The sequence below is a fragment of the Callospermophilus lateralis genome, chromosome 2, assembly GCF_048772815.1.
Source record: "Callospermophilus lateralis isolate mCalLat2 chromosome 2, mCalLat2.hap1, whole genome shotgun sequence".
Lineage (NCBI taxonomy): Eukaryota > Metazoa > Chordata > Mammalia > Rodentia > Sciuridae > Callospermophilus > Callospermophilus lateralis.
In genome coordinates this window covers 9710025-9732680 of record NC_135306.1, presented here as the reverse complement: position 1 = coordinate 9732680, position 22656 = coordinate 9710025, and the positions used below count along the sequence as shown (strand labels likewise).

Sequence of the window (22656 nt, the reverse complement as noted above, 5' to 3'; positions counted from 1 at the left end):
ATATCAGTGTATTCTACAGATATGTGAAAAGTAGCTCTTGTATCGTATGTTGCCTATTCACATGGCCTAGAGCTACTTTAGAATTACAACTTATAAAACATACTTGGGTATTATAGACGTAGCCTAGGATATCACATTTGGAAGAAAAAAATAGTTATCATTTATTGACTTTTTATTGTTTTTCTGTTTTGTTTTAGTACTGGGGATTGAATCCAGGGTGCTGTACCTTTAAGCTGCATCCCCAGCCCTTTTTCTTTTTGAGACAAGGTGTTACTAAATTGATGATGCTGGCCTCAAACTTGCAACCCTCCTGCCTCAGCCTCCTAAGTCACTGGGATTACAAGCATGTGCCAACCAAATTATTCACTATTAATTACATTTGGAACTAAGATTTTTTTTTTTTTTTTTTTTTTTTTTGTGGTACTGGGGATTGAACCCAGGGTCTTGTGCATGCAAAGCAAGCACTCTACCAACTGAGCTATATCCCTAGCCCTGGAGATAAGATCTTTATAAAGATTCTTAGGTTGAATCCTGCAGGCAAACCTGTATGGTTCCTATTAGTTTCATTTTACAAATGAACAAATAAGGCAGAGAAACTGCAAAATATGCTGAAGATTATAAATCAGATTAGTGCTAGCATTAGAACTTATATTTAGATCAAAGTCAGTCTCTGCTTTATCCTGATTCATTTTTTCAACAATCATTTATTGAAAGTCTACTGCATGCCAGGCAGTATTCAGGTTTTCAACTGTCCATCAGGTCCTATTGCTCCCCTCTTCCCTCTGCATACAGAGGTGACCCAGCAATGAACAAAACACACATAAAAAAGTCTTGGCCTAGTGAAATTTACCTCTAGTCAGGGAAGACAGTACAAATGTATAAGTAAATCATATAGCTTACAAGAAGGTGATAAGTGGTCTGGAGAAAAAGAAGATAAGGTAGATAAGAAAGCTGCAACTAGAAACAGGCTTGATCACCAAGAAGAAATGTGTGCAAACCTGAAGGAGGTGAAAGAATAGGCCATGACAGAAATGTGGTAGATTATTCTAGGCAGAGAACAGAGCAAGTGCACAAGCCCCGAGTCAGCTTGCCTGGTATGTCTGAGCAACAGCAGGAACATTAAGAGGGACTGATGTGGGATCAGCCACAGACTGGTGAGGTCAGATGAGGTCAGAGGGGCACTGGAAGAGCCAGCTCACATCTGGCTACAGGGACCAAGAAAGGACTTCAGCTCCGGGCTGGGGATGTGGCTCAAGCGGTAGCGCGCTCACCTGGCATGCATGCGGCCTGGGTTCGATCCTCAGCACCACATACAAACAAAGATGTTGTGTCCTCCGAAAACTAAAAAATAAACATTAAAAAAAAAAAAAAAAAGAAAGGACTTCAGCTCCTAAGCAAAGGAAAGAGGGGGCAACATGATATGAAGGACATTTGAAAAGAATCCTGCTGATTACAGTGCTAAAAGGACAGAAGCAGGGAAGCCAGGCTGGGGGCTACTCTAGCCACCCAGGAACTACCGCTGATGGTAGCAGTGGGAGAGTGGGAAATGGCCAACCTCTCAATATTTGATAGAGGCAGATAGGAGATTTGCTAATGGGCTGCTGGTAGATATAAGAAAAAGTAAAGAATGATTCCAAGGCCTCAGGTCTGAGCTACTAGAGGGATGCAATAGTCACTCTCTGGGATGGTTAGAGGACTCCAGGGACTGTCAGGAGTCCCACTTTGAATGTGTGAAGTCTTGAGAAGCTACTGGGCAGCTGAATAGTCCAGAGTGCAGGGGAAGGGCATGGGCGAGAGTTACAACACTGGGAGCTGCCAGCCTATGGTAAGTATTGCCTCCTAATAATTATCTTTAAAAATATCATATGCTCTACTGTGAACAAAATTATGTCACAAATGAATCTGATAAAATAAAACAAAACTTAAACTTAAAACCATAATTCAGAGCTGGGCGCAGTGGCACACACCCATAATCCCAGTGGTTCAAGAGGCTGAGGCAGAATGACTACAATTTCAAAGCCAGCCTCAGCAACTTATGGAGGCTCTAAGCAACTCAGTGAGACCCTGTCTCTAAATAAAATATAAACAACTGCTGGGGATGTGGCTCAAGGTTTAAGCGCCCCTAGGTTCAATCCCGGGCCAAAAAAATAAATACATAAAACCATAATTCAGTTCAACAAAATGTGCTAGGCATTGTGCTCGAAACTAAAAGTATAGTGTTGGGGTTGTGGCTCATTGGTAGAGCTCTCAACTGACATGTGTGAGGCACTGGGTTCAATCCTCAGCACGGCATAAAAATAAATAACTAAAATAAATGTACTGTGTCCATCTACAACTAAAAAAACATTTTAAAAAAGTACAAAGATGAATGGTGAGAAGCAGCTGGAATAGGGATAAAGGTGTGCCCGCTCCTAAATGCTTTCCTCAGGGCTGCCCGCTTTGATGGGAGAGAACAGGCAGACAGTTGGACAGCTGAGGCTTTCTCCTGAGTAACTTCAGACTAATACATAACTGTGACTTTCAAAGAGGAAGTGTATCGGACTGAGCGGGATGGTAACATCTGTAATCTCAGTGGCTTGGAAGGCTCAGGCAGGAGGATCACAAATTCAAAGCCAGCCTCAGCATAAGTGAGGCACTAAGCAACTTAGTGAGACCCTGTCTCTAAATAAAATACAAAATAGGGCTGGGGATGTGGCTCAGTGGTTGAGTCTCCCTGAGTTCAATCCCGGGTTAAAAAAAAAAAAAAAAAAAAAGAAGAAGTATATTGAGCTGTTACTCGAACTACTTGGCTTTTGCTTAAGGGCAATCTAGTCTAGAGCAAGGGTCTCAGTCCAAATACTACCAACATCTGGGACACAGCCACTCTTTGATGTGGGAAGCTGTCCTGTGCATTGCAAGACAGTTAGCAGCACCCGTGGCCTCTACACCCTAGATGCTAGTAGTATACCCCACCATGACTACCAAAAGTGTCTCTAGACACTAAATGTCTTCTGGGGAACAAAACTGTCCCCACTTGAGAATCACTGGTCTAATGTTACAACATGTGTTTCTATAGGAAATGAATAATATTTGTGTGTGTGTGTGTGTGTGTTTTGCTGGGGATTGAGGGATTGAACTCAAAGGCACTCCACTCCTGAGGTACACCCCCAGGTCTTTTTTTTTTTTTACTTGTAGGTGGACACAATATTTTTTTTATGTATTCATATGTGGTGCTAAGGATAGAACCCAGTACCTCACATGCGCTAGGTGTGCGCTCTACTGCTGAGCCACAACCCCAGTCTTCCATACCACCCCCCACCCTCAGGGTTTTTTAAATGTTGTTTTGAGACAGTGTCTCACCACTTTGCCAAGGTAGACCTTGAACTTCTGATTCTCCTGTCTCTGCCTCCAAAGTCCCTGGGATTACTGGCAAGTGCCACACCACCAGTGCCTAGCCAACATTCCTTTATTTATAAGTTGATTTTTACTTACTCAGCAGTAGAAAAGGATCTACTCAATCTATCCTAATTATTTCAATAAGTTCATTATCTACTTCTCTATTTAAATAGAGGCCATTAAACATGAACTTCCTCACTTCACCCTCTAGCCTCAAATTGAGTTATTTTCCTCATTCCTCCTCTTCTGCAAAAGAACAGCTGGTTCTCTCAGCCCCAACCAGTGCCTTGGAGACTATTTTTGCTTGCCTCATACCACAATCTGCAGATCACTCTCTGCTAAGAAGGATTAATTTCTCCCTCTGGCTCCCAACATCCTTATTTTTCCCTTTCCTAAACAAAACAAACTAAAATACTTTCTCTTGTGCTTTAAGTTATCTCTTAAATCTGCTAAGGTTTGAATAAGTCCTCCAAAAAATATGCACTGGAAGCTTAATCCCCAATGCATGGGGAGGTGGAGCCTAATGGGAGATGTTTAGGTCATGAGGGTTCCACCCTCATAAATGGAATAATGTAAACTATAAAAAAAAAGTTTGAGGCTAAGAGTGCATGTGTATACATTAGGTAGGAATGCTTATTCTTCTGCTCTCCCTTCATCCCTTTCTCTCTCTCTCCTGCCCTTCTGCCTTCTGCCATGGAATGAAATAGCAAGAAAGTCCTTGTAGATGCCAACACCTTAAGCCTGGCCTTCACATCCTCCAAAACTTTGAAAAAAAAATTTCTGTTCAGGCTGTGGTTGTAGCTCAGTGGTAGAGAGCTTGCCTTGAATGCATGAGGCCCTGGGTTCAATCCTTAGCACCACATAAAAATAAAGATATTGTGTCCATCTACAGCTAAAAAAAGTATTTTAAAAAATTCTGTTCATTATACATTACCCTGTCTCAGGGATTCTGTTACAACAGCACCAAATGAATTAAGGCAACAACCAAACTTTCATGAGAATCTAGCTAACATCATGACCTCCATTTTTCCTCACATCTAATTCTCTGCCTGATAAAATCTAGTCTACAGATATTTCTTCTCTCAAAGATCAAAACCTCCTACCCGCCCTGTTCAATAGTTTCTTTAGGATCCTTCCACTATGTGACATTGCATTTTGAATAAACTAAAGAAATTACATGAGGGCTGGGGATGTGGCTCAAGCGGTAGCACACTTGCCTGGCATGCGTGCGGCCCGAGTTCGATCCTCAGCACCACATACAAAACAAAACAAAAAGACGTTGTATCTGCTGAAAACTAAAAAATAAAATATTAAAAAAAAAAAGAAAAGAAAAAGAAATTACATGAGATCTGGTAAGAAATTTATTCCTTGAATTTCGTAACATTAACCTCCAAGTTCTCTCTTCCTCTCATTGATGGCTTTCTCTCAGTTTGTTTCCCTGTTTCTTTTGCCTTCACTGAAAATAAGTAGTTCTTTGGGGGATGATTTTTAGTCCTCTAAAAGTCATGATTTCCATGATTACAAATACTCCTAGAAATTCCTTGTTTATCTCTACAATCATATTATATATTCTGCCCCCCCTCCTTTTTTTTTTTTTTTTTTTTTTTGTACTGAAGACTGAACTCAGAGGCGGTTTACCAGTGAGCTACAAGCTCTTTTGAAATAGGATCTTACTGTGTTGCTTAGGGCCTCACTAAGTTGCTGAGGCTGCCCTTGAACTTGAGATCCTCTTGCCTCAGTCTCCCAAGTTGCTGGAATTATAGACGTGCCTACCAGGCCCAGCAGTTGGCAAATTTTTTTAATGAAAGGAACCAAAAATTATTAACAGCACCAAAAATGCCTTCAATATGCCAGGCACTGAAGAAGTATTTTAAAATTTTATAAATATTAATTCATTAATTTACTCCTTCAGGACCCAATGAAGTAGGCCTTACTAGGCTAACCATAGAAATGAAGTTGCAGTCTCAGAGAGGTTAAGTAACTTTCTTACATAAATTATAAATCTAGGATTGAGGCTACATTTGATTCCAAAACCAATTATTTTCTTAAGTGACATGATTTCATCTTTTTAATTTCTCTTCATAATTCAATTCTCTTAGATCTTTCTTAATTTCACAAATTCAAAGAACAATTTAAGGTTAACATTGTAAACTGTATACTCTTAAAGAAAAATTGTTTTTCTAAGAATCCTAGGGCTAGGCTGAAGCCATGGTTACATACTTCATTTCTGAGCCTGCAGGCAGAATTCAATCTAACCCATGCCAGACAGATGGGTATCTTCTATTTTTAATGATATCGAGGAAAGGAGATTCTTGCCTACTAAATTTAGATTCTGAGCCAAAGGAAGGAAGCACATCTAATTTTATGCTTCATATAGCTACATGTTCCCATATAGGTTGGCTAGATACATCCTAACAGAATCATTACAAGCAAAAATTACACCTAAAAACTACACACCAAAAATAGAGCCAGTCACCTGGAAAGTGATTCGATTGGACTTTTCAAGTTGACAAGAGAACAAAATCATTCTAGTTCAAAGCACACAGAGCTCACATCACAACAATTCTTCCCACTACATTAAAACCCATCTCCCAAAAGTAACTGGAAAAATGACAAAGCAGTATCCAGTATACATATACATGTCATGTGGCTGTAACTAGATTTTATAAGTAAGCTCCACATCTCAATGGAGCAGAGGCATGAATGCATCATAAGTCAGTGACACTTTAAAGGCTACAGCTTTGCTCCTGCCATTATTTCTTGTTAGCCCTCAGCTTTAGAATCCAAACACTTCATAATTCCCCAACACATTTTAGTCTAATTCTGCCTGTCAGATCATCTTTGCTGTATCTCAACACACTAAAGGAAAACAAAAAAAACCACAAATGATACAAAATAAAGAGATTTCTGAGAGCAAGTTTAACTGGGGCAGTGGGGAACTCTTTGCACTGTTAAAGCATAAACTAAAATCACCTTAAGATAATATTCTTCAAGAAGTTATTGGCTAGTTCTGATACAAGAGATTAATTGGCCCTAAGTCAAAATTAACCACTTGAGCTTGAATCTTCTCCAAGTTAGGAGGGTTTTAGTATCACTTCAAATAACATAAACCCCTGGTCAAATCAAGTTCATCAGTTTTTCTAATGATAAGAAGAAATTACAGGGGCTGGGGCTGGGGCTCAGAGGTAAAGCGCTTGCCTACCATGCGTGAGGCATTGGGTTTGATCCTCAGCACCACATAAAAATAAAATGAAGATATTGTGTTCACTTATAACTAAAAAATAAAAACTTAAAAAAAGAAGAAGAAATTACATCTGGGTGAGGTGGTGCACACCTGTTAACCCAATGGCTCAGGAGGTTGAGGCAGAAGGATTTTGAGTTCAGCCTCAGCAACTTAGTGAGGCCCTAAGCAACTCAGTGAGACCCTGTCTCTAAATAAAATATAAAAAAAGGGCCAGGGATAACGCTCAGTGGTTAACTAAAATGGCCCATGCCCCAAAATCAAGACTAAACAACAAAAATGTTATGTTGGGCCATAACATTTTTGGCAACTTTGTAACACCAGGTTTAACTTTGAATTTGCTGGAGAATCTGCAATTTTTTTCCCCAGCTGCATCTCAGTCATCATTTGATATGGAAGTGGTAAATTGCTATGTGACTCCAATTCATATTTTATCACAAAATAACCTTTTATTGCTTATTTAAGTAAGCTATCCATAACACCTAGGACTTATCTATAACATGTTAATTAAGGTATGATTTGCATAACATAAAGCTCACCTCTGTAAACTATTTAATTTAGTGGTTTTTACTGAACTTCACTAAGCAGAAGATGGAGGGAGTAGGTCACCGATGTAGAAACAGCCCAGCAGGCTTAAATTAAATAATTTAACAGTAACCTCTAAATTCTGAGAACCTAAAACCATTCTTAATTTATTTAAAGTGTCAACACTGTTTCTTTCTTGAATAATAATGGCTTCCAAAAGGGCTTGATGGTTTTTACTTCGGTGGTACACAGATGCATCAACTTTCAGAAGTCAGTGGGTGCTGAGAAAACCGAGGCCATTATATACCACCGAAATTCAAATAACTCACTATTGAAATAATAATTAAGGAAAGGCTCTATTTCTCTATCCACTTCTATTCCCTCAGCCACCGAGCAAGTCATCTGTACTTTAACAGTACCTAGTATCATTTCTCTTCCCCACAAAATAAAAGAATTCAAATAGATGTTCTCTGAAAGGGCTTCAGGCTCAAAGTCCCTAAATTCTGTATAGTGCATCTCAATATGCAGCATCCAGAAATAAAGGGAACCGCAGATGCTCTGGCATAATTGCTTATACATGTTTCCTATACGTCCATTTTGACAAAAAAAGGAAATTGTTTAAATACTATATTTTATCCCCAAGAACTTAAAGGCCCTCTCCTCATAAATTTCCAAACCTTAATTTCAGAGGATAAGCACCTTCTGGAAAAACATATTTTAAAAGTCAATATTTAGCCAATATGCTCTTAGAAAATTTGTGAAATTTTGGTTTAAATTACATAAGTGTAAGTAACTAACTAATCAACATAAAAGCATGATAAAAAATATAAGCATTGTAAGATACATTTCCAATAGATTTTCCCAACAGCATTGTATGTTTATTCCTGTCTGACGTCCTCGGGAATCTAATTTGACAGCTCCTCTACACAATTTCTACCATGAGACTTCTCTGCCCCTCTTGGCGCATGTGAACTGCTGCTGGGTAATATTTCCTTTGGCAACAAACCACCTACATACTTTGCAGAAACAGACCTTCAACTGAACCCTCACAACTCAAACCCACATTCTTCCTTAAAATGTGAATTTTAAACTAAGTTTTGTAAAACAAGAAGAACATATTTTATGATACTAAAATGTTAACATATTTATTGAAATTTCCAGAACAGAAGGATTCAATTCGAATTACAATCTCTCCTAAATAGAAATAAGAAATGGTGGGCTGGGGATGTGGCTCAAGTGATAGCGCGCTCGCCTGGCATTCGTGCGGCCCGGGTTCGATTCTCAGCACCATGTACAAACAAAGATGTTGTGTCCGCTGATAACTAAAAAATTAATATTAAAAAATTCTCTCTCTCTCTCTCTCTCTCACTCTCTCTCTCCTCTCTCACTCTCTCTTTAGGAAAAAAAAAAAAAAAAAGAAATGGTTTTGGTAAATCATATTCTGTCTGAACGTGAGTTGTTTTTCTTTCACTTGCCCTAGAATTATGGGAAGATATTCATTATACTATGCCTTACAAATTAAAAATAAAATTAAATACAATCTACAAAATAAATAATATAGGGCTGGGGGTATAGCTTAGTGATAGAACTCTTGCCTCTCATGCATGAGGCCCTGGGTTTGATCCTCAGCACCACAAAAAAATAAATAAAGATATTGTGTCCATCTACAACTAGAAAAAAAATTTTAAAAAAAGAAATAATATAAATGGTATTTTCAAAATTTATGAACCATACTTTCAATTCACTAGTCCCACCTTTTTTATTTATTTAATTGGGGGGGAGGGGATACTAGGGATTGAACCCAGGGGCACTTTACCACTGAGTTATAGCCCTTTTAACTTATTTATCTATTTACTTTATTTTGAGAAAGTGCCTCACTAAGTTGCTGAGGGCCTCATTACTTGCTGAGGCTGGCTTTAAACTTGCAATCCTCCTGCTGCAGCCTCCCAAGTTGCTGGATTACAGGTGTGCACCACTATGCCTGGCTCAGTCCCATCTTATTATTCAATACACACTCCAACATGTCTTTCCCTAATCAATAGTAACCATGGCTGAAGAGGCAAAAAGTACATTTAAAGACTGACGAAGCCCAAATGAACTGACGGAAGTACGTAGGTCAAAGTTTCTCCTTATAAAGCCTCAATATAGGGCTGAGGATATAGCTCAGTTGGTAGAGTGCTTGCCTTACATGCACAAGGCCCTAGTTCAATTCCCAGCACCACAAAAAAAAGCTTCAATATAATCCCACGTATGCTCTAATTTAATTCAAATATCTATTTAGCACTATGCTTCAGATAATACAACATTTTACCAGATACAGAACCTGCCTGCTGGTTTATGTTCTAGTGAAGAGGATGAAGAATATACAAATTTAAACATATATACTATCGTGGCATTACATAGTTGTAAAAGTACCTTCTGGAAAGGTTTGTTCATTATAAAAGGTATGACCTTGAACAGATCATTTTTCTTCCTAGAAAAGCACAGCTAATGAAAACTGAAAAAAAAAAGAAAATGGAAAATTTGAATATCCTCTATCTATTAAACAGCTTTCCAAATGAAAAAGAAAATGTGTCTAACCATAAGAAATAAAAAAATCAGTATTAGAGAAACTTTTCTAAAGAAAAAGTAAAAACCTTCCCAATCTGTTTTCTAAACTTTGATGCTCTTGTACAAGAATAAAACATTGTATTATCTGAAGCATAGTGTTAAATAGATATCTGAATTAAGTTAGAGCATGCACAAAGCCATGGGTTCAATCCCACCACCACAAAAAAGAATAATCTTGAAGTCAAAATCTGAATAAAAGTCATAATGAACATGAAAATATATACAAAAATTCTCAAATATGTATTACCAAATTAAATCCAGCCATATATAGAAAAGGATCATGTCAAAAGTGATTAGGGTTTATTCCAGAAATGCAAGATTGGTTTAATATTAGGAGAAAAAAATCAATACATCAGCAAGAATAAAAAGGAGGAATAAAATCGTAATCATCTCAATAGACACAGAAAAAGCATCTGATACAATTAAATACTCTTTCAGGATTTTTAAAAAGATCCAAGGACTTCAACTTCTGGCCAAGATGTAGTAACAGGAACCTCAAACAGCTAAAAGAAAGCTTATGAAGTAGACTAAATGGTTTTCAAGACACTGGATAAGAGACAACAAGGAACAAAGATCTCTGGGGACAAAACCGAGGAACAATTGCCCCAGTTCATTGCCTTAGAGTTCTTTCAGGGTGTGGCATGGGTCAGGGAACCAAGCAGAGCCCAAGTGATGCCCTGAGTTGAAGAGACGGAACTGAAAGTCCAATGCAACTAAGGATCAGAGGGCAGAGTATCACAGAGGAGAAGGCTGCACAGACGGCTGCACAGAATCAAGTACTGATCAGCTCATGTATGAAAGAACACTACCAAGGACAGAAGCAAGAACAGCCTATTTCGACTGAACAGTCTGAAGCTCACTCAGAGCCAATAACCGTACCTGTTCCCACCAGCCACACTTGGGAAACCTTGCCATTTCAGGTAAAGTTAATTAGCAAGGGTCTTGCCAGAGAGTACAAAATGATAAGCCCTGGTGATGACAGCTCTCAGTGATGCTCTGGTTCCACCTAACAAAGCTTAAAAGTATTACCTGAGAGGATCAAAACATTCAACATGATTTAACTATATCCCAGGGAAAATCTCAAGATTAATAGGAAAGAAAAAAAAAAAAAAGTATCCATACCCCTACAGTGTCTGGCATGGAAGCAAAGATTAACAGGCATGTTGAGAAGCCAGGAAATAAAAGAACACCAGTCACAACAATCCAGAAGCCAGGTGTGGCGATACACACCCATACTCCCAGCTACTTGGGAGGCTGAAGACAGGAAGATTTGAGTTTGAAGCTAGCCTCAGCAACTCAGTGAGACCTATCTCAAAAAAAAAAAAAAAAAAAATTGATGTTAAAAATATTATAGGAATACTCATATTTTTCTATAACATGCAGATAGTAAATATTTTAGGTTTTATAAGATATGGAGTCAATGCAGCTGGGTGCCCTGCTCATGCCTGTAATCCCAGCAGCTCAGGAAGCTGAAACAGGATGTCAAGTTCAAGTCCAGCCTCAGCAACTTAGTGAGATCCTAAGCAACTTAGCAAGACTCTGTCTCAAAAATAAAAACTAAAAGGGCTTGGGATGTGTCTCACTGGTTAAGCACCCCTAGGTTCAATTCCTGGTACCAAAACCAAAACAACACAACAAAAACTACTCAATGCTGGGTAGGTCCTGAACAGGCTTGTCACATGACAAACAGGCTATACAAACAACCAATAAACATATACAATGGTGGATGACTTCATTCATCATCAAAGTAACACAAATCAAAACCATATTGTGAACCAGGCATGGTGGCGCGTGCCTGTAATCCCAGCAGTTTAGAAGGCTGAGGCAAGAGGATAGAGACAGAGAGTTCAAAGCCAGCCTCAGCAGTTTAACAAGCCCCTAAGAAAATCAGCAAGACCCTGTCTCAAAATAAAATCTAAAAGTGGGCTGAGGATGTGGCTCAGTGATTAAGTGCCCCTGGGTCCAATCCCCAGTACCAAAAAAAAAAAAAAAACACACATTGTGCTTCAGATCTCGGCTTCTAATACGATTCTCCAGTAAAAAGAATCAAGAATCTTCAGAGAAATGTCTGCATCCAGGACTGAGGCAAGAAATATACCACATGATCCTAGTAGTGTCAGAAAGTAAGTTAGTGCTTAAAACAAAATCAACCTATAACGGTTGCTGCATGCCAAAAGGACATAGCAGCTAACTGAAAGGCTTCTTCAATGGTCAAAGCTGGAGCTATTAGAGCAACAAAATACATAAAGCACTTCTGGATTATAACCCAAAATATAAAATAAATATCCATGAGTCCAATGATAAAAATACATAATTAAATATGAAGAATTGAAATTAATTTCTGGGTGTGGCATGGGTCAGGGAACCAAGCAGAGCCCAAGTTGAAGAGCCCTGAGTTGAAGAGACGGAACTGAAAGTCCAATGCTGCTAAGGATCAGAGGGCAAAGTATCACAGAGGATATTCATGAGTCCAATGATAAAAATACATAATTAAATATGAAGAATTGAAATTAATTTCTGCTGATACTTTGCCTTCAAGGAAGTGGAATACAGCTGTCAATGTGAACTGTACATAGTGACTTCTACTAAGTTCACAGGAAAGAAATTTGACAACCCCATCTCAACCATGTCATCAAAGTTAACATCAACTGTCATAAATCATGTACACAGCAAGTACCTTTGATATCATATGATAGGAATGGTACTTCACCTCTGTGGTCTTTCTCCCTAAAACTCCATAAGGAACTTAGTGTTAGAGTGCTTGTCTAGCATGTGTGAAGCACGGAGTTCGATTCTCAGAACTGCATACAAATAAATAAAAAATAAAGATCCACTGACAACTAAACAATATTAAAAAAATCTATAACTCAAGTCGAATCATAAGAATACCAGACAAATCCCAACTGAGAGACATTCTATAAAATATTCCTCAAAACTATCAAAAGTAAGAAAAGTCTGAGAAATTGTCACTATCGAGAGAAACTCGAAAAAATATGATAATTACATGTAATGCAGTACCCCGGGTGGAGTACCAAAAGGATATTAGACAAAAAAAAACATTTTTTTTGTAGTTGTAGATGAACAGCATGCCTTTATTTATTTTTATGTGGTGCTAAAGATTGAATCCAGTGCTTCACACATGCTAGGCAAGCACTCTGCCACTAAGCTACAGCCCCAGGCCTAGACAAGGAATTTTTTTTCTTTTTAAAGACAGAGAGAGAGAGAGTGTGAGAGAGAATTTTAATACTTATTTTTTAGTTATCAGCGGACACAACATCTTTGTTTGTATGTGGTGCTGAGTATCAAACCCGGGCCGCACGCAGGCCAGGCGAGCGCGCTACCACTTGAGCCACATCCCCAGCCCCGGAATTTTTTTTAAAGTGGAATAAAGTATCAATTTTTGTTAAAAAAAATTTTAGAAGTACATACAATCATATTTTTATGATATCCTGTGTTCTAAATTCATTTAAAAAGAAATGATGAATCCAGAAAGCATAAAGAAAGAAATAACAATTACCCCAAATTCCACTCTCTGAAGGTAATTATGATTCCAAGGTCATGGTTTCCATAGTGTGTGCTCAGGCACCTCATGGCACCACATCAAACTGACAATCATATTGACAAATATTTTTAAATTTTTAGGGGAATACAGTGACATCTATCGGATAATATACAAAGTACAGGTAATTCAGTTTTTATGTTAACTCTACATTCCTTTTACTTCTATCTTATCTTTGCAAAGCTTATTTTTCAGTGACTGCTAGTTTAAAGAAAAAAAAAAAAAGCTGGACAAGTGGTACACACCTGTAATCTCAGGAACTCAGCAAGCTGAGGCAGAAGGATAGCAAGTTCAAGTTCAGTTTCAACAACAGAGCAAGACCCTATCTCAAAATTAAAAATTAAAAAAGGAACTAGGGATGTAGCTCAGTTGCAAAGTACCCCTTGGTTCAATCCACAGTATGAAAAATAAATATTTATCTCATGTGACAATCATATAGTACAAAAAATGAGGTAAGCCCAATATGATTCCAAGGTGTGACAGCAAGTGTACAGTCCAAACCACACACCATTAATTGTGGTTATTAAAGAATTAAATAATTTTTTAACAAACCACAGGTATACTATATACCTACTGTAATGGTTAAAATTTTTAAATATCAAGTGTTGGCTCTAGAAACTGGAACCTTGACAGAAATAGCTGAAAGGAATGTAAATTGGTACCACCACTTTAGAAAACTGTCAAAATTTACTTGACAATGCTCATTTTGTATAATTCAGAAACTCCTTAGATAAACAGCCTAAAACAACTCTTGCATATATATATATCAGTATGTACTTTTAAAATGTTTCTGATTTCACTGTTGGTGTTTTAGAAACAAATCAACTGCCCACATGTAGAAGAATGGACCAATTGTAAAACATTCAAGTAAACTGAGAATTAATGAAACACATCTATGTGCACCAACATGAGTGAATCTCAAACTACTAATAATGAATGAAGAGAACGGAAGAAATATAAAGTTTAACAAATTTATATTTATTTATTTATTTATTTTAGTTTTAGGTGGACACAATATCTTTATTTTATTTTTATGTGGTGCTGAGGATCAAACCGAATGCCTCATGCATGCTAGGCAAGCACTCTACCACTGAGCCACATCCCCAGCCCTAAAATTTAACAAATTTAAAACCAAAAAATATATTTACAGTTATATCCATATCATTTCTACTATATTTGCAATTATGTCCCATATGTAAAGTCACCTAATTTTTTTTTTTTTTTTTTTTTTGTACTGGGGATTGAACCCAGGGCTGCATGCGCCACCATGCCCGTACCTTTTAAATTTTTAGCGGGGTGAGGGGTAAACTGGTGTTTGAACCCAGAGGTATTTTACCACTGAGCCACATCCCCATCCCTTTTTATTTTTTATTTTGAGGCACAGTCTCACTAAGTTGCTGAGGCTGGCCTTGAAGTTATGATCCTCCTGCCTCAGTCTCCTAAACTTCTGGGATTATAGGCATGCACCACTACACCTGGCATCATCATCTTTTTTTTTTTTTTTTTTAATATTTTGTAGTTGTCAATCGATTTTTAACTTTATTTGTTTATGCATATGTGGTGCTGAGGATTGAACCCTGCACCTCACACATGCCAAGCAAGGGCTCTACCACTGAGCTACAACCCTAGCCCCCATCGTCTTCTTTAAATTATTTTTCTGGTACTGGGGATAGAACCTGAGCCTCAAGCGTGCTACATAGGCACTTTACCACTAAGCAACACCATCAGTATGTGCCCCCAACCCTGCGCTTTTTTTTTTTTTTTTTTTGAGATAGGGTCTTGCTTAATTGCCCAGACTTGCCTCAAACTCTGTTCTCCTGCCTCAGTCTTCAAAGTAGCTAGCACTATACACATTTACCAACTTTTTAAATGCAAGGTAATGAAAATAATGGTGAATGCCACAGAAAAAAACATCAGGACTTCCGAGGTATTGAAAATATATTATTTTTTAAGTTCACCAATGGGAACAAGAGGTTTATTATCATTCTTTAAACTGTACATGTCATGCATACTTTTTTGTATATTTCATTTAAAATAATTACAAGTAATAACTTGCAGTATCACTGCCTAATCTATCAGTAAATCCCTGATACTAACACTATAAAGAGGTCCAATAACAAACATCAGTCCACCCCACTCTTGTTTAGAAATCTCTCCATTATCTCCTTCCTAATCTTTTCTCCCAAAGAGTCATTTTGGTCTTCACTTCTTCAGAGAATCTTTAATCCTGGAGAAATCTAAAACACACCTATTTTAATTCCTCAGTCCCTTTAGCCTTCCCAGCATCCCCCTGTGCAGAAGTTCTTGGGAGTGCTGTTCATTCTGGGGGTGTAATCCATTTCAGATTGCACCCTTTCTGCTGATTCTCCTTCTCCCTTCCTAGTCCGAAAATAATAACACCCACACTAGGAGGAGCAGCAGTAGTAGTGGTGACTAGAAGTAGAAATGAACAGTCAGCATCTTGTGGGAGGAACTATCTAAACACTTTACACTCACAGATCATCAGGAAGTAGATATCATTGCTTCACAAGAAGCTGATTTACAAAGAGGATATTGCCTTACAAAGCTACACACCTGGCCTGAATCAATCCAAAGTCACTGCCTACTATTAAGATACACATAACCTTCTAAATTAGAACACAATAATGGAGTTAGCTGAACATGGGTGTTATTGTCCAATTTGTATTTTCTTTAGTAAACAATTCAAAATATAATATGAAAAATGCAAATCAATGAGGTAATAATAATCAATAAAGGGAAGAAATCAGGTACAGTGGTACACAACTGTAATTCTAGCAACTCAGAAGTATGTGGCAGAAGAATCACAAATTCAAGGTCAGCTCAAGCAACACAGTGAGAACCTGTCTCAAAACACAAAATAAAAAGGGCTAGGGATGTAGCTCAGTGGCAGAGTACTCCTGGGTTCAATCCCCAGTACTGAAATAGGTAAGTAAATAAAATAAGGGAAGAGGACACCAAATCCATTTTTCCTCTCAGAAAACTAACAAGGCTCCTGAAGGTAGAAACACATCTTGTTTTTAGGGTTGAAGCAGTCTGATACATAGAGTAATCTCAACATTCTGGCAAATAGAATATCAATCCAATTATCTACTGCTATACAACTTAGTGGCTTAAAACAGTCTTTTACTGTGCTCCTGAGTCTGCATTTTGGGTAGGATGTGGCAGGGACAGTGCATCTCTGCTCTCCATGGCACCCATGGGGCACTTTCATGGGGATCTGGAGGAGTGGGATCTGATTTTAAGAAGCTTATGCATGTGCCTGACAGGCAGATGCTGGATGTCAGCTGGGAGCTTCGTGGGGCTAAGGGACAGAAGCTTTCAGTTTGTCTCCCATCCGGGCCTCTCAGGACTGCTTGGGTTCCTCACACCACAGCATGCTAGCTGGTTCCAGAAGCGAGCGTACCAAGAGAAACAGGCAGAAGTACATGGCATTTTTATGACTCAGCCCCCAAATCACATAGCATTATTGGAGCCACTAACATGTCATTAGTAGAAATAGTTATGAAGGCCTGAATAATGGGAAGAGTCTTCATGAGATGGGGAACAGTGTCAAAGTCACATTTTAAGTAAAACATGTAGATTGAAAGACACTGCTACAGACATCCTTGGGTAATACAATCTGTCATACCAACAGAACGATTATAGGTCAGAATATACCAAAGCTGACCTTTTGCTAACAGTATTTATTCGTTTTATTATGTAGGTTTTTCATTTAAAGGCAAAGGGCAAAGCTGGGCATGGTGGCACTCGCCTGTAATCCCAGCGGCTAGGGAGGCTAAGGCAGAAGGATTGGGAGTTCAAAGCTAGCCTCAGCAATGACAAGGTGCTAAGCAACTCAGTGAGACCCTGTCTCTAAATAAAATACAAAATAGGGCTGGAGATGTGGCTCAGTGGTTGAGTGCCCCTGAGTTCAATCCCTGGTACCCCCCGCCCCAAAAAAAAGAAACAGCAGCAGCAGCAAAGGGCAAAGAGATGGAAGACAATAACCTGGAGTTTCTGCTCCCCTGTAACTAAATTAATCCAATTACCTACTAGTAACTATCTTCACAGTCCAACTGTAATAGAGAAAAAGAGAAGAAAAAGTAAATAATTCCCCAGAATTAAAGTAATAAGGCTGGCAGAGTGGTACATTCCTGTAATCCCAATGATTGGGGAGTAGGGGGTTGAGGACAAAAGATCATCAAGTTCAAAGCCAGCCTTGGCAATATGGTGAGTTCTGGTCTCAAAACTAAAAACTTAAAAAGGAGTGGGGATATAGCTCAGTGGGGAGTGCCCTGGTGTTCAGTCCCCAACACCACACAAAAAATAAATAAAAGACAGGCTGGAATTGTGACTCAGTGGTAAAGAGCTGGCCTGGCATGCATGAGGCACTGGGTTCAATCCTCAGTACCACATAAAAATAAAATAAAGGTATTGTGTCCACCATCAACTAAAAATTATATACTTTAAATAAAGAGTAATAAAATTAAGGAAATACATAAATTCCCACTAAAAATTAAACATTAAGTTGGATGAACCTTTGACACCACTTAGTTCTAGCCACTACCAGAAAACAGATGTCCTCATTTAAATTTCAATGAAGATCAGGAAAACCTCTTACCTTTAATAAAATTCTAAAACAAGCAAATTTTCATTCGTTCATTTGATTTTCTGTTGTTAGTAATGGTAACAACCTTTTAAAATGAAACAACATCAGAGCTGGGGTTGTGGCTCAGAGGTAGTACACTTGCCTGGCATGTATGAGGCACTGGGTTCAATTCTCAGCACCACATATAAATAAATAAATTAAATAAAGGTCCATCAACAACTTAAAAAAATAGTTACTTAAAAAAAATAAAAACATTAAATTTCCTTAAGGTAAAGGAAAAGCTAAGGTACCTGCATCCTGTTTCAAAGTAGGGTTTACAGGCAGAGAGACAACAGATTATATAACAGATGGTGGGAAGACATGAACCAAACCCCTTAAGCATGTAGACAAGCACAGAAGTGACAGGAACTCTGTCAGCTCTGGAGATTTCACCAGCATGGGTGCTACCTGCTCTATAAACGAGTTCTTACACAGGCTCCAGTCCTCTTTTTATAAACTATAGCAAAACATGGCTCCAGAGATCATTCAGTCCAGTGGTTCCCAGTGTTTTCAAACGCAAGGACCTCTTTTCAAAATGAAAATTCTAGCTATGGGGGCTGGGGTTGTGGCTCAGGGGTAGAGCGCTCGCCTAGCATGTATGAGTCACTGGGTTCGATTCTCAGCACCACATACAAATAAATAAAGGTCCATCAACAACTTAAAAATAATTTAAAGAAAAAAAAAAAAAATTCTAGCCAGGCTGGTGGCACACACCTGTAATCCCAGCGGCTCAGGAGGCTGAGGCAGGAGGATTCGCAAGTTCAAAGACAGTCTCAGCAACTTAGTGAGGCCCTGAACTTGTAATCCTCCTGCCTTAGCCTCCTCAATCCACAAGCATGCACCACCACACCTGGCCCTTTTCCCTCTTTGTAAGTTGATTATCTCAGGTATCTATTACAGTGACAGAAAGTAACTAAAACACAGGCACAAATGCTTTCAAAGCCTGTGGAACACATAAAGAGAGGACTTAGGGGGCTGGGGATGTGGATCAAGTGGTAGCGCGCTCGGCTGGCATGCGTGCGGCCCGGGTTCGATCCTCAGCACCACGTACAAACAAAGATGTTGTGTCCTCCAAGTACTAAAAAAATAAAAATAAATGTTAAAAAAATTCTCTCTCTCTCTCCCTCTCTTTCTCACTCTTTCTTTAAAAAAAAAAAAGAGAGAGGACTTAGGATGAAAGAAACCCAATAAGAATGCAGAGAGTGGTGGGCTGGGGTTATGGCTCAGTGGTAGAGCACTTGCCCAGCATGTGTGGGGTACTGGGTTCAATCCTCAGCACTGCATGTAAATAAATAAAATAAAGGTCCATCAACAACTAATAAAAATATTAAAAGAAAAGAAAGTGGGCTGGGGATGTGGCTCAAACAGTAGCACACTCGCCTAGCATGCGTGCAGCCCGGGTTCGATCCTCAGCACCACATAACAAAGATGTTGTGTCCGCCAAAAACTAAAAAATAAATATTAAAATTCTCCCTCCCCCTCCCCACCCAATAAATAAATAAATAAATAAATAAAAGAAAAGAAAGAATGCAGAGAGTGGTGCCTTGCCCTAAAGGGAAATGTTTCCCAAACAGCTGCCAAGTTCATGAAAATCTGAGTCCCTCTCCTTTTGCTTAGCTTGTGGTGAAGATGACCATATCAGAATAGATCACAAAGCTAGTAACATAGAAGCGCTGACAGGTTTGGAAATACTTTGGAAAACTTGGGATCAAACAGAAAGCAAGGCCATAAAAGACTAGGCTTATGGCCAGGTGTGGTGGTACATACCTGTAATCCAAGCAACTCGGGAGGCTGAGACAGGAGGATCACAAGTTCAAGGCCAGCATCAGTAATTTAGTGAGACCCTATCTCAAAACAAAAAAATTTAAAAAGGACTAGAGATGTACCCCAGTGGACTAAAGATGTACCCAGTGGTAAAATGCCCCTGGCAGTAACAACAACAACAAAAACAACTAGGCTTGTGTATTAGTCGGTTCTCCAGAGAAACAGAACCAAAAGAGATTTATTATAAGGAATTGATTTTTTTTTTTAAGTATTTTTTTTTTTTTAAAGAGAGAGAGAGAGGGCTGGGGATGTGGCTCAAGCGGTAGCGCGCTCGCCTGGCATGCGTGCGGCCCAGGTTCGATCCTCAGCACCACATGCAAACAAAGATGTTGTGTCCGCCGATAACTAAAAAATAAATATTAAAAAAAATTCTCTCTCTCTCTCCCTCTCTCTCTTTAAAAAAAAAAAAAAAAAAAAGAGAGAGAGAGATTCCAATATTTATTTTTTAGTTTTCGGCAGACACAACATCTTTGTTTGTATGTGGTGCTGAGGATCAAACCCAGGCCGCACGCATGCCAGGAGAGCGCGCTACCGCTTGAGCCACATCTCCAGCTCAGGAATTGATTAATGTAATATGGGGTTGAAAAGTTCCAAGATCAGCAGTTAGTAAACTAGAGACTTAGGAAAACCAATGGTGTTGTTCTGGAACAAATCTGAAGGCCTGAGGCCCAGGAAAGCCAATGGAATAAGTTCCGGTTAAAGAGCCAAAATTTTGGTTTGAGCCCAAAGTCGGGAAAAGACCAATGTCCCATCACAAGAAGTTAAGTGGGAGGAGTTGTCTTACTTAGTCTTTAGTCTTTTTGCTCTGGTCAGGTCTTCAAATGATTAAATAAGTCTCATGTACATGAAGGAGGCCAATCTTATTTACTCAATCTTCTGATTCAAATGTTAGCCTCATCCACAAAACACCTTGAACAACATTTGACCAAATATCTGGGTACCCTATGGCCCAGTCATGTTGAAACATAAAATTTACCACCACAGTTTCCTGGACTTTACAAGTCTGATTTGACTTATGTTACAACTACTCCTAGACTATCAAGAAAAGGATGACGAGAGTTTAAAACCTGGTGACAAACCCAAGCAGGGGACTACCTCCCAATATGAGGCAGGAGAGCAGGGAGGGCAATGTCTGTGAAGTGAAGGCAAATGGTTCATTTGCTCAGTTTTAGGACAGGCACACATCACTGCCTGAAACTGAACTGCCCTTCAGTGCCTGGAATCAAAAGATACCTGCTTCCAAAACACACATAAGCTCTTGCTCTCACTCTCCTGTGCACATATACGTGCTAGCACTCTCTCTCTCTCTCTCTCTCTGCCCATGAGAGGCCTACCCAGAATGAGAGAAAACTTAAGACACTGGGTCCCTTGGGTACAGTACTAGGAAAAAGGAGACTCTCCAAGGAAAATCTCAAGCTCACATAACTCAGCCTTCTGAAGCCAGGACAATGAGTCAAACTTCTGGCCAGAACTACAGACATCTCCAGGCTCAACCAGATTAAGGGGATCCCCTTCCAAGTTTGCTGGTGTGAGCCACTCACAGGGCTGCCAGCAAACTGCAGAAGATCCAGGCTCACTCCTGTGGCTGTTGGCAGGCCTCACTTCCTCACCACATGGCCCTCCCCTGGGTGCCTGGTTTCCTCCTCTCCAGAGCTGCTTCACATAATAGTAGTGGGCCTTCCCCAGAGCAAGTTGAGAGTGGAGAGAGAGAGGGAGAAAGAGAAAGAGAGAGAGAGAGAGAGAGAGAGAAACAGAGACAGAGGCATAGACATGGAGGGAGGGAGGGAGGGAGGGAATGCAAATGAAGAGAGAGACAGAGAAAGAGAAGGGGGTGGGGGACCTCAAGGTGGAAAACAATCTTTTTTTTAAAACTCCAAACTAGGAAGTGCGTCTCATAGCTCTGCTGTGTCGTATTCTCTAGAAGTCACCAAGTCAGTCCACATTCAAGGGGAGAATTAAGCTTCACTTTTTAAAGAAAGCAAAACCAAAGAATTTATGTATAGATCTTTTAAAAAATCACCACAGAGACCCAAAGAATTAAGGAGGGGGAAGAAGGTCACTGGATAAGTTATGGAGGCATCAGTGGGTGTTTATTCTCATTGTAGTCCCCAGTCCCCAAGAGTCCTCCTATTTGCTTCCTCAAGGGAGGTTTGTGTTTGTTTTCTGAAAATGTGATCTCCTTGAGGAGTATGCTGAGGAAAGGGTGGAAGGATGAGTGTCTTTGAGGGGAGAAAGGTAGAAACAAGAAGGAAAAGGGAAGAAAATCTTAGGGACCCTTCAAAGAAGGGGCCTTGCAACCTCATTTCCAGGCAGTGCTGTAGATACAAGGCAAATCCTTCCAGGAAAATGGGCACATGCTGTACTAAGGAAAGCCGAAACCCAGACTCCAGAATCCCACGGAACTCACACCTGAGGGTGGCCACAACCATCAAGCACCAAAGTACAAAGACTCACATCTTCTTAGATGACATACTTACTGGACACAGCCAAATGGACTGAATACTCATCTTCTACCCTTCTCCTGGCTCCTCCTAAGCCTCTCAGATTCCTAAGGAGAAGTGGTTGCCCATTATTAATCACTGAGACTGAATTTCTCATCAGTTTGCTGGTATAGGGAAGTGGGAGAGAACGGGATTGGATTTAATTTCACTTAAAGGAAATAAAATATTGTACATTTCCTGGTTACCTGATTTTTTAAACTAAGATTTCTGCTTGCTATATATATGGTCAATTAATGTACTAAACCAGGGATATATTTTACAAACAAGGAATTTTGGGGGTTTCAAAGTAAGCTCCAAAAAACTATTCCATCAAAATATTAAGATTTTTTGCCAGCTATGAGTGCACACACCTGCAATCCCAGCAACTCGGGAG

At 39.3% G+C, this 22656-nt stretch overlaps 1 protein-coding gene across 2 annotated transcripts in view; it reads right to left on the bottom strand.

Moving 5' to 3' along the window:
• Scai (suppressor of cancer cell invasion) overlaps positions 1-22656 on the bottom strand; it is a 153665-nt gene that overhangs the window by 119589 nt on the left and 11420 nt on the right. Inside the window, exon 3 of one of the 2 annotated variants that reach the window (XM_076843106.2) lies at positions 3358-3372. The exons of the other annotated variant lie outside the window; for it this stretch is intronic. Within the exon in view, the coding sequence (XP_076699221.1) occupies positions 3358-3372 (15 nt within the window). The remainder of the gene's footprint in view (positions 1-3357; positions 3373-22656) is intronic. 2 annotated transcript variants of the gene reach the window in all.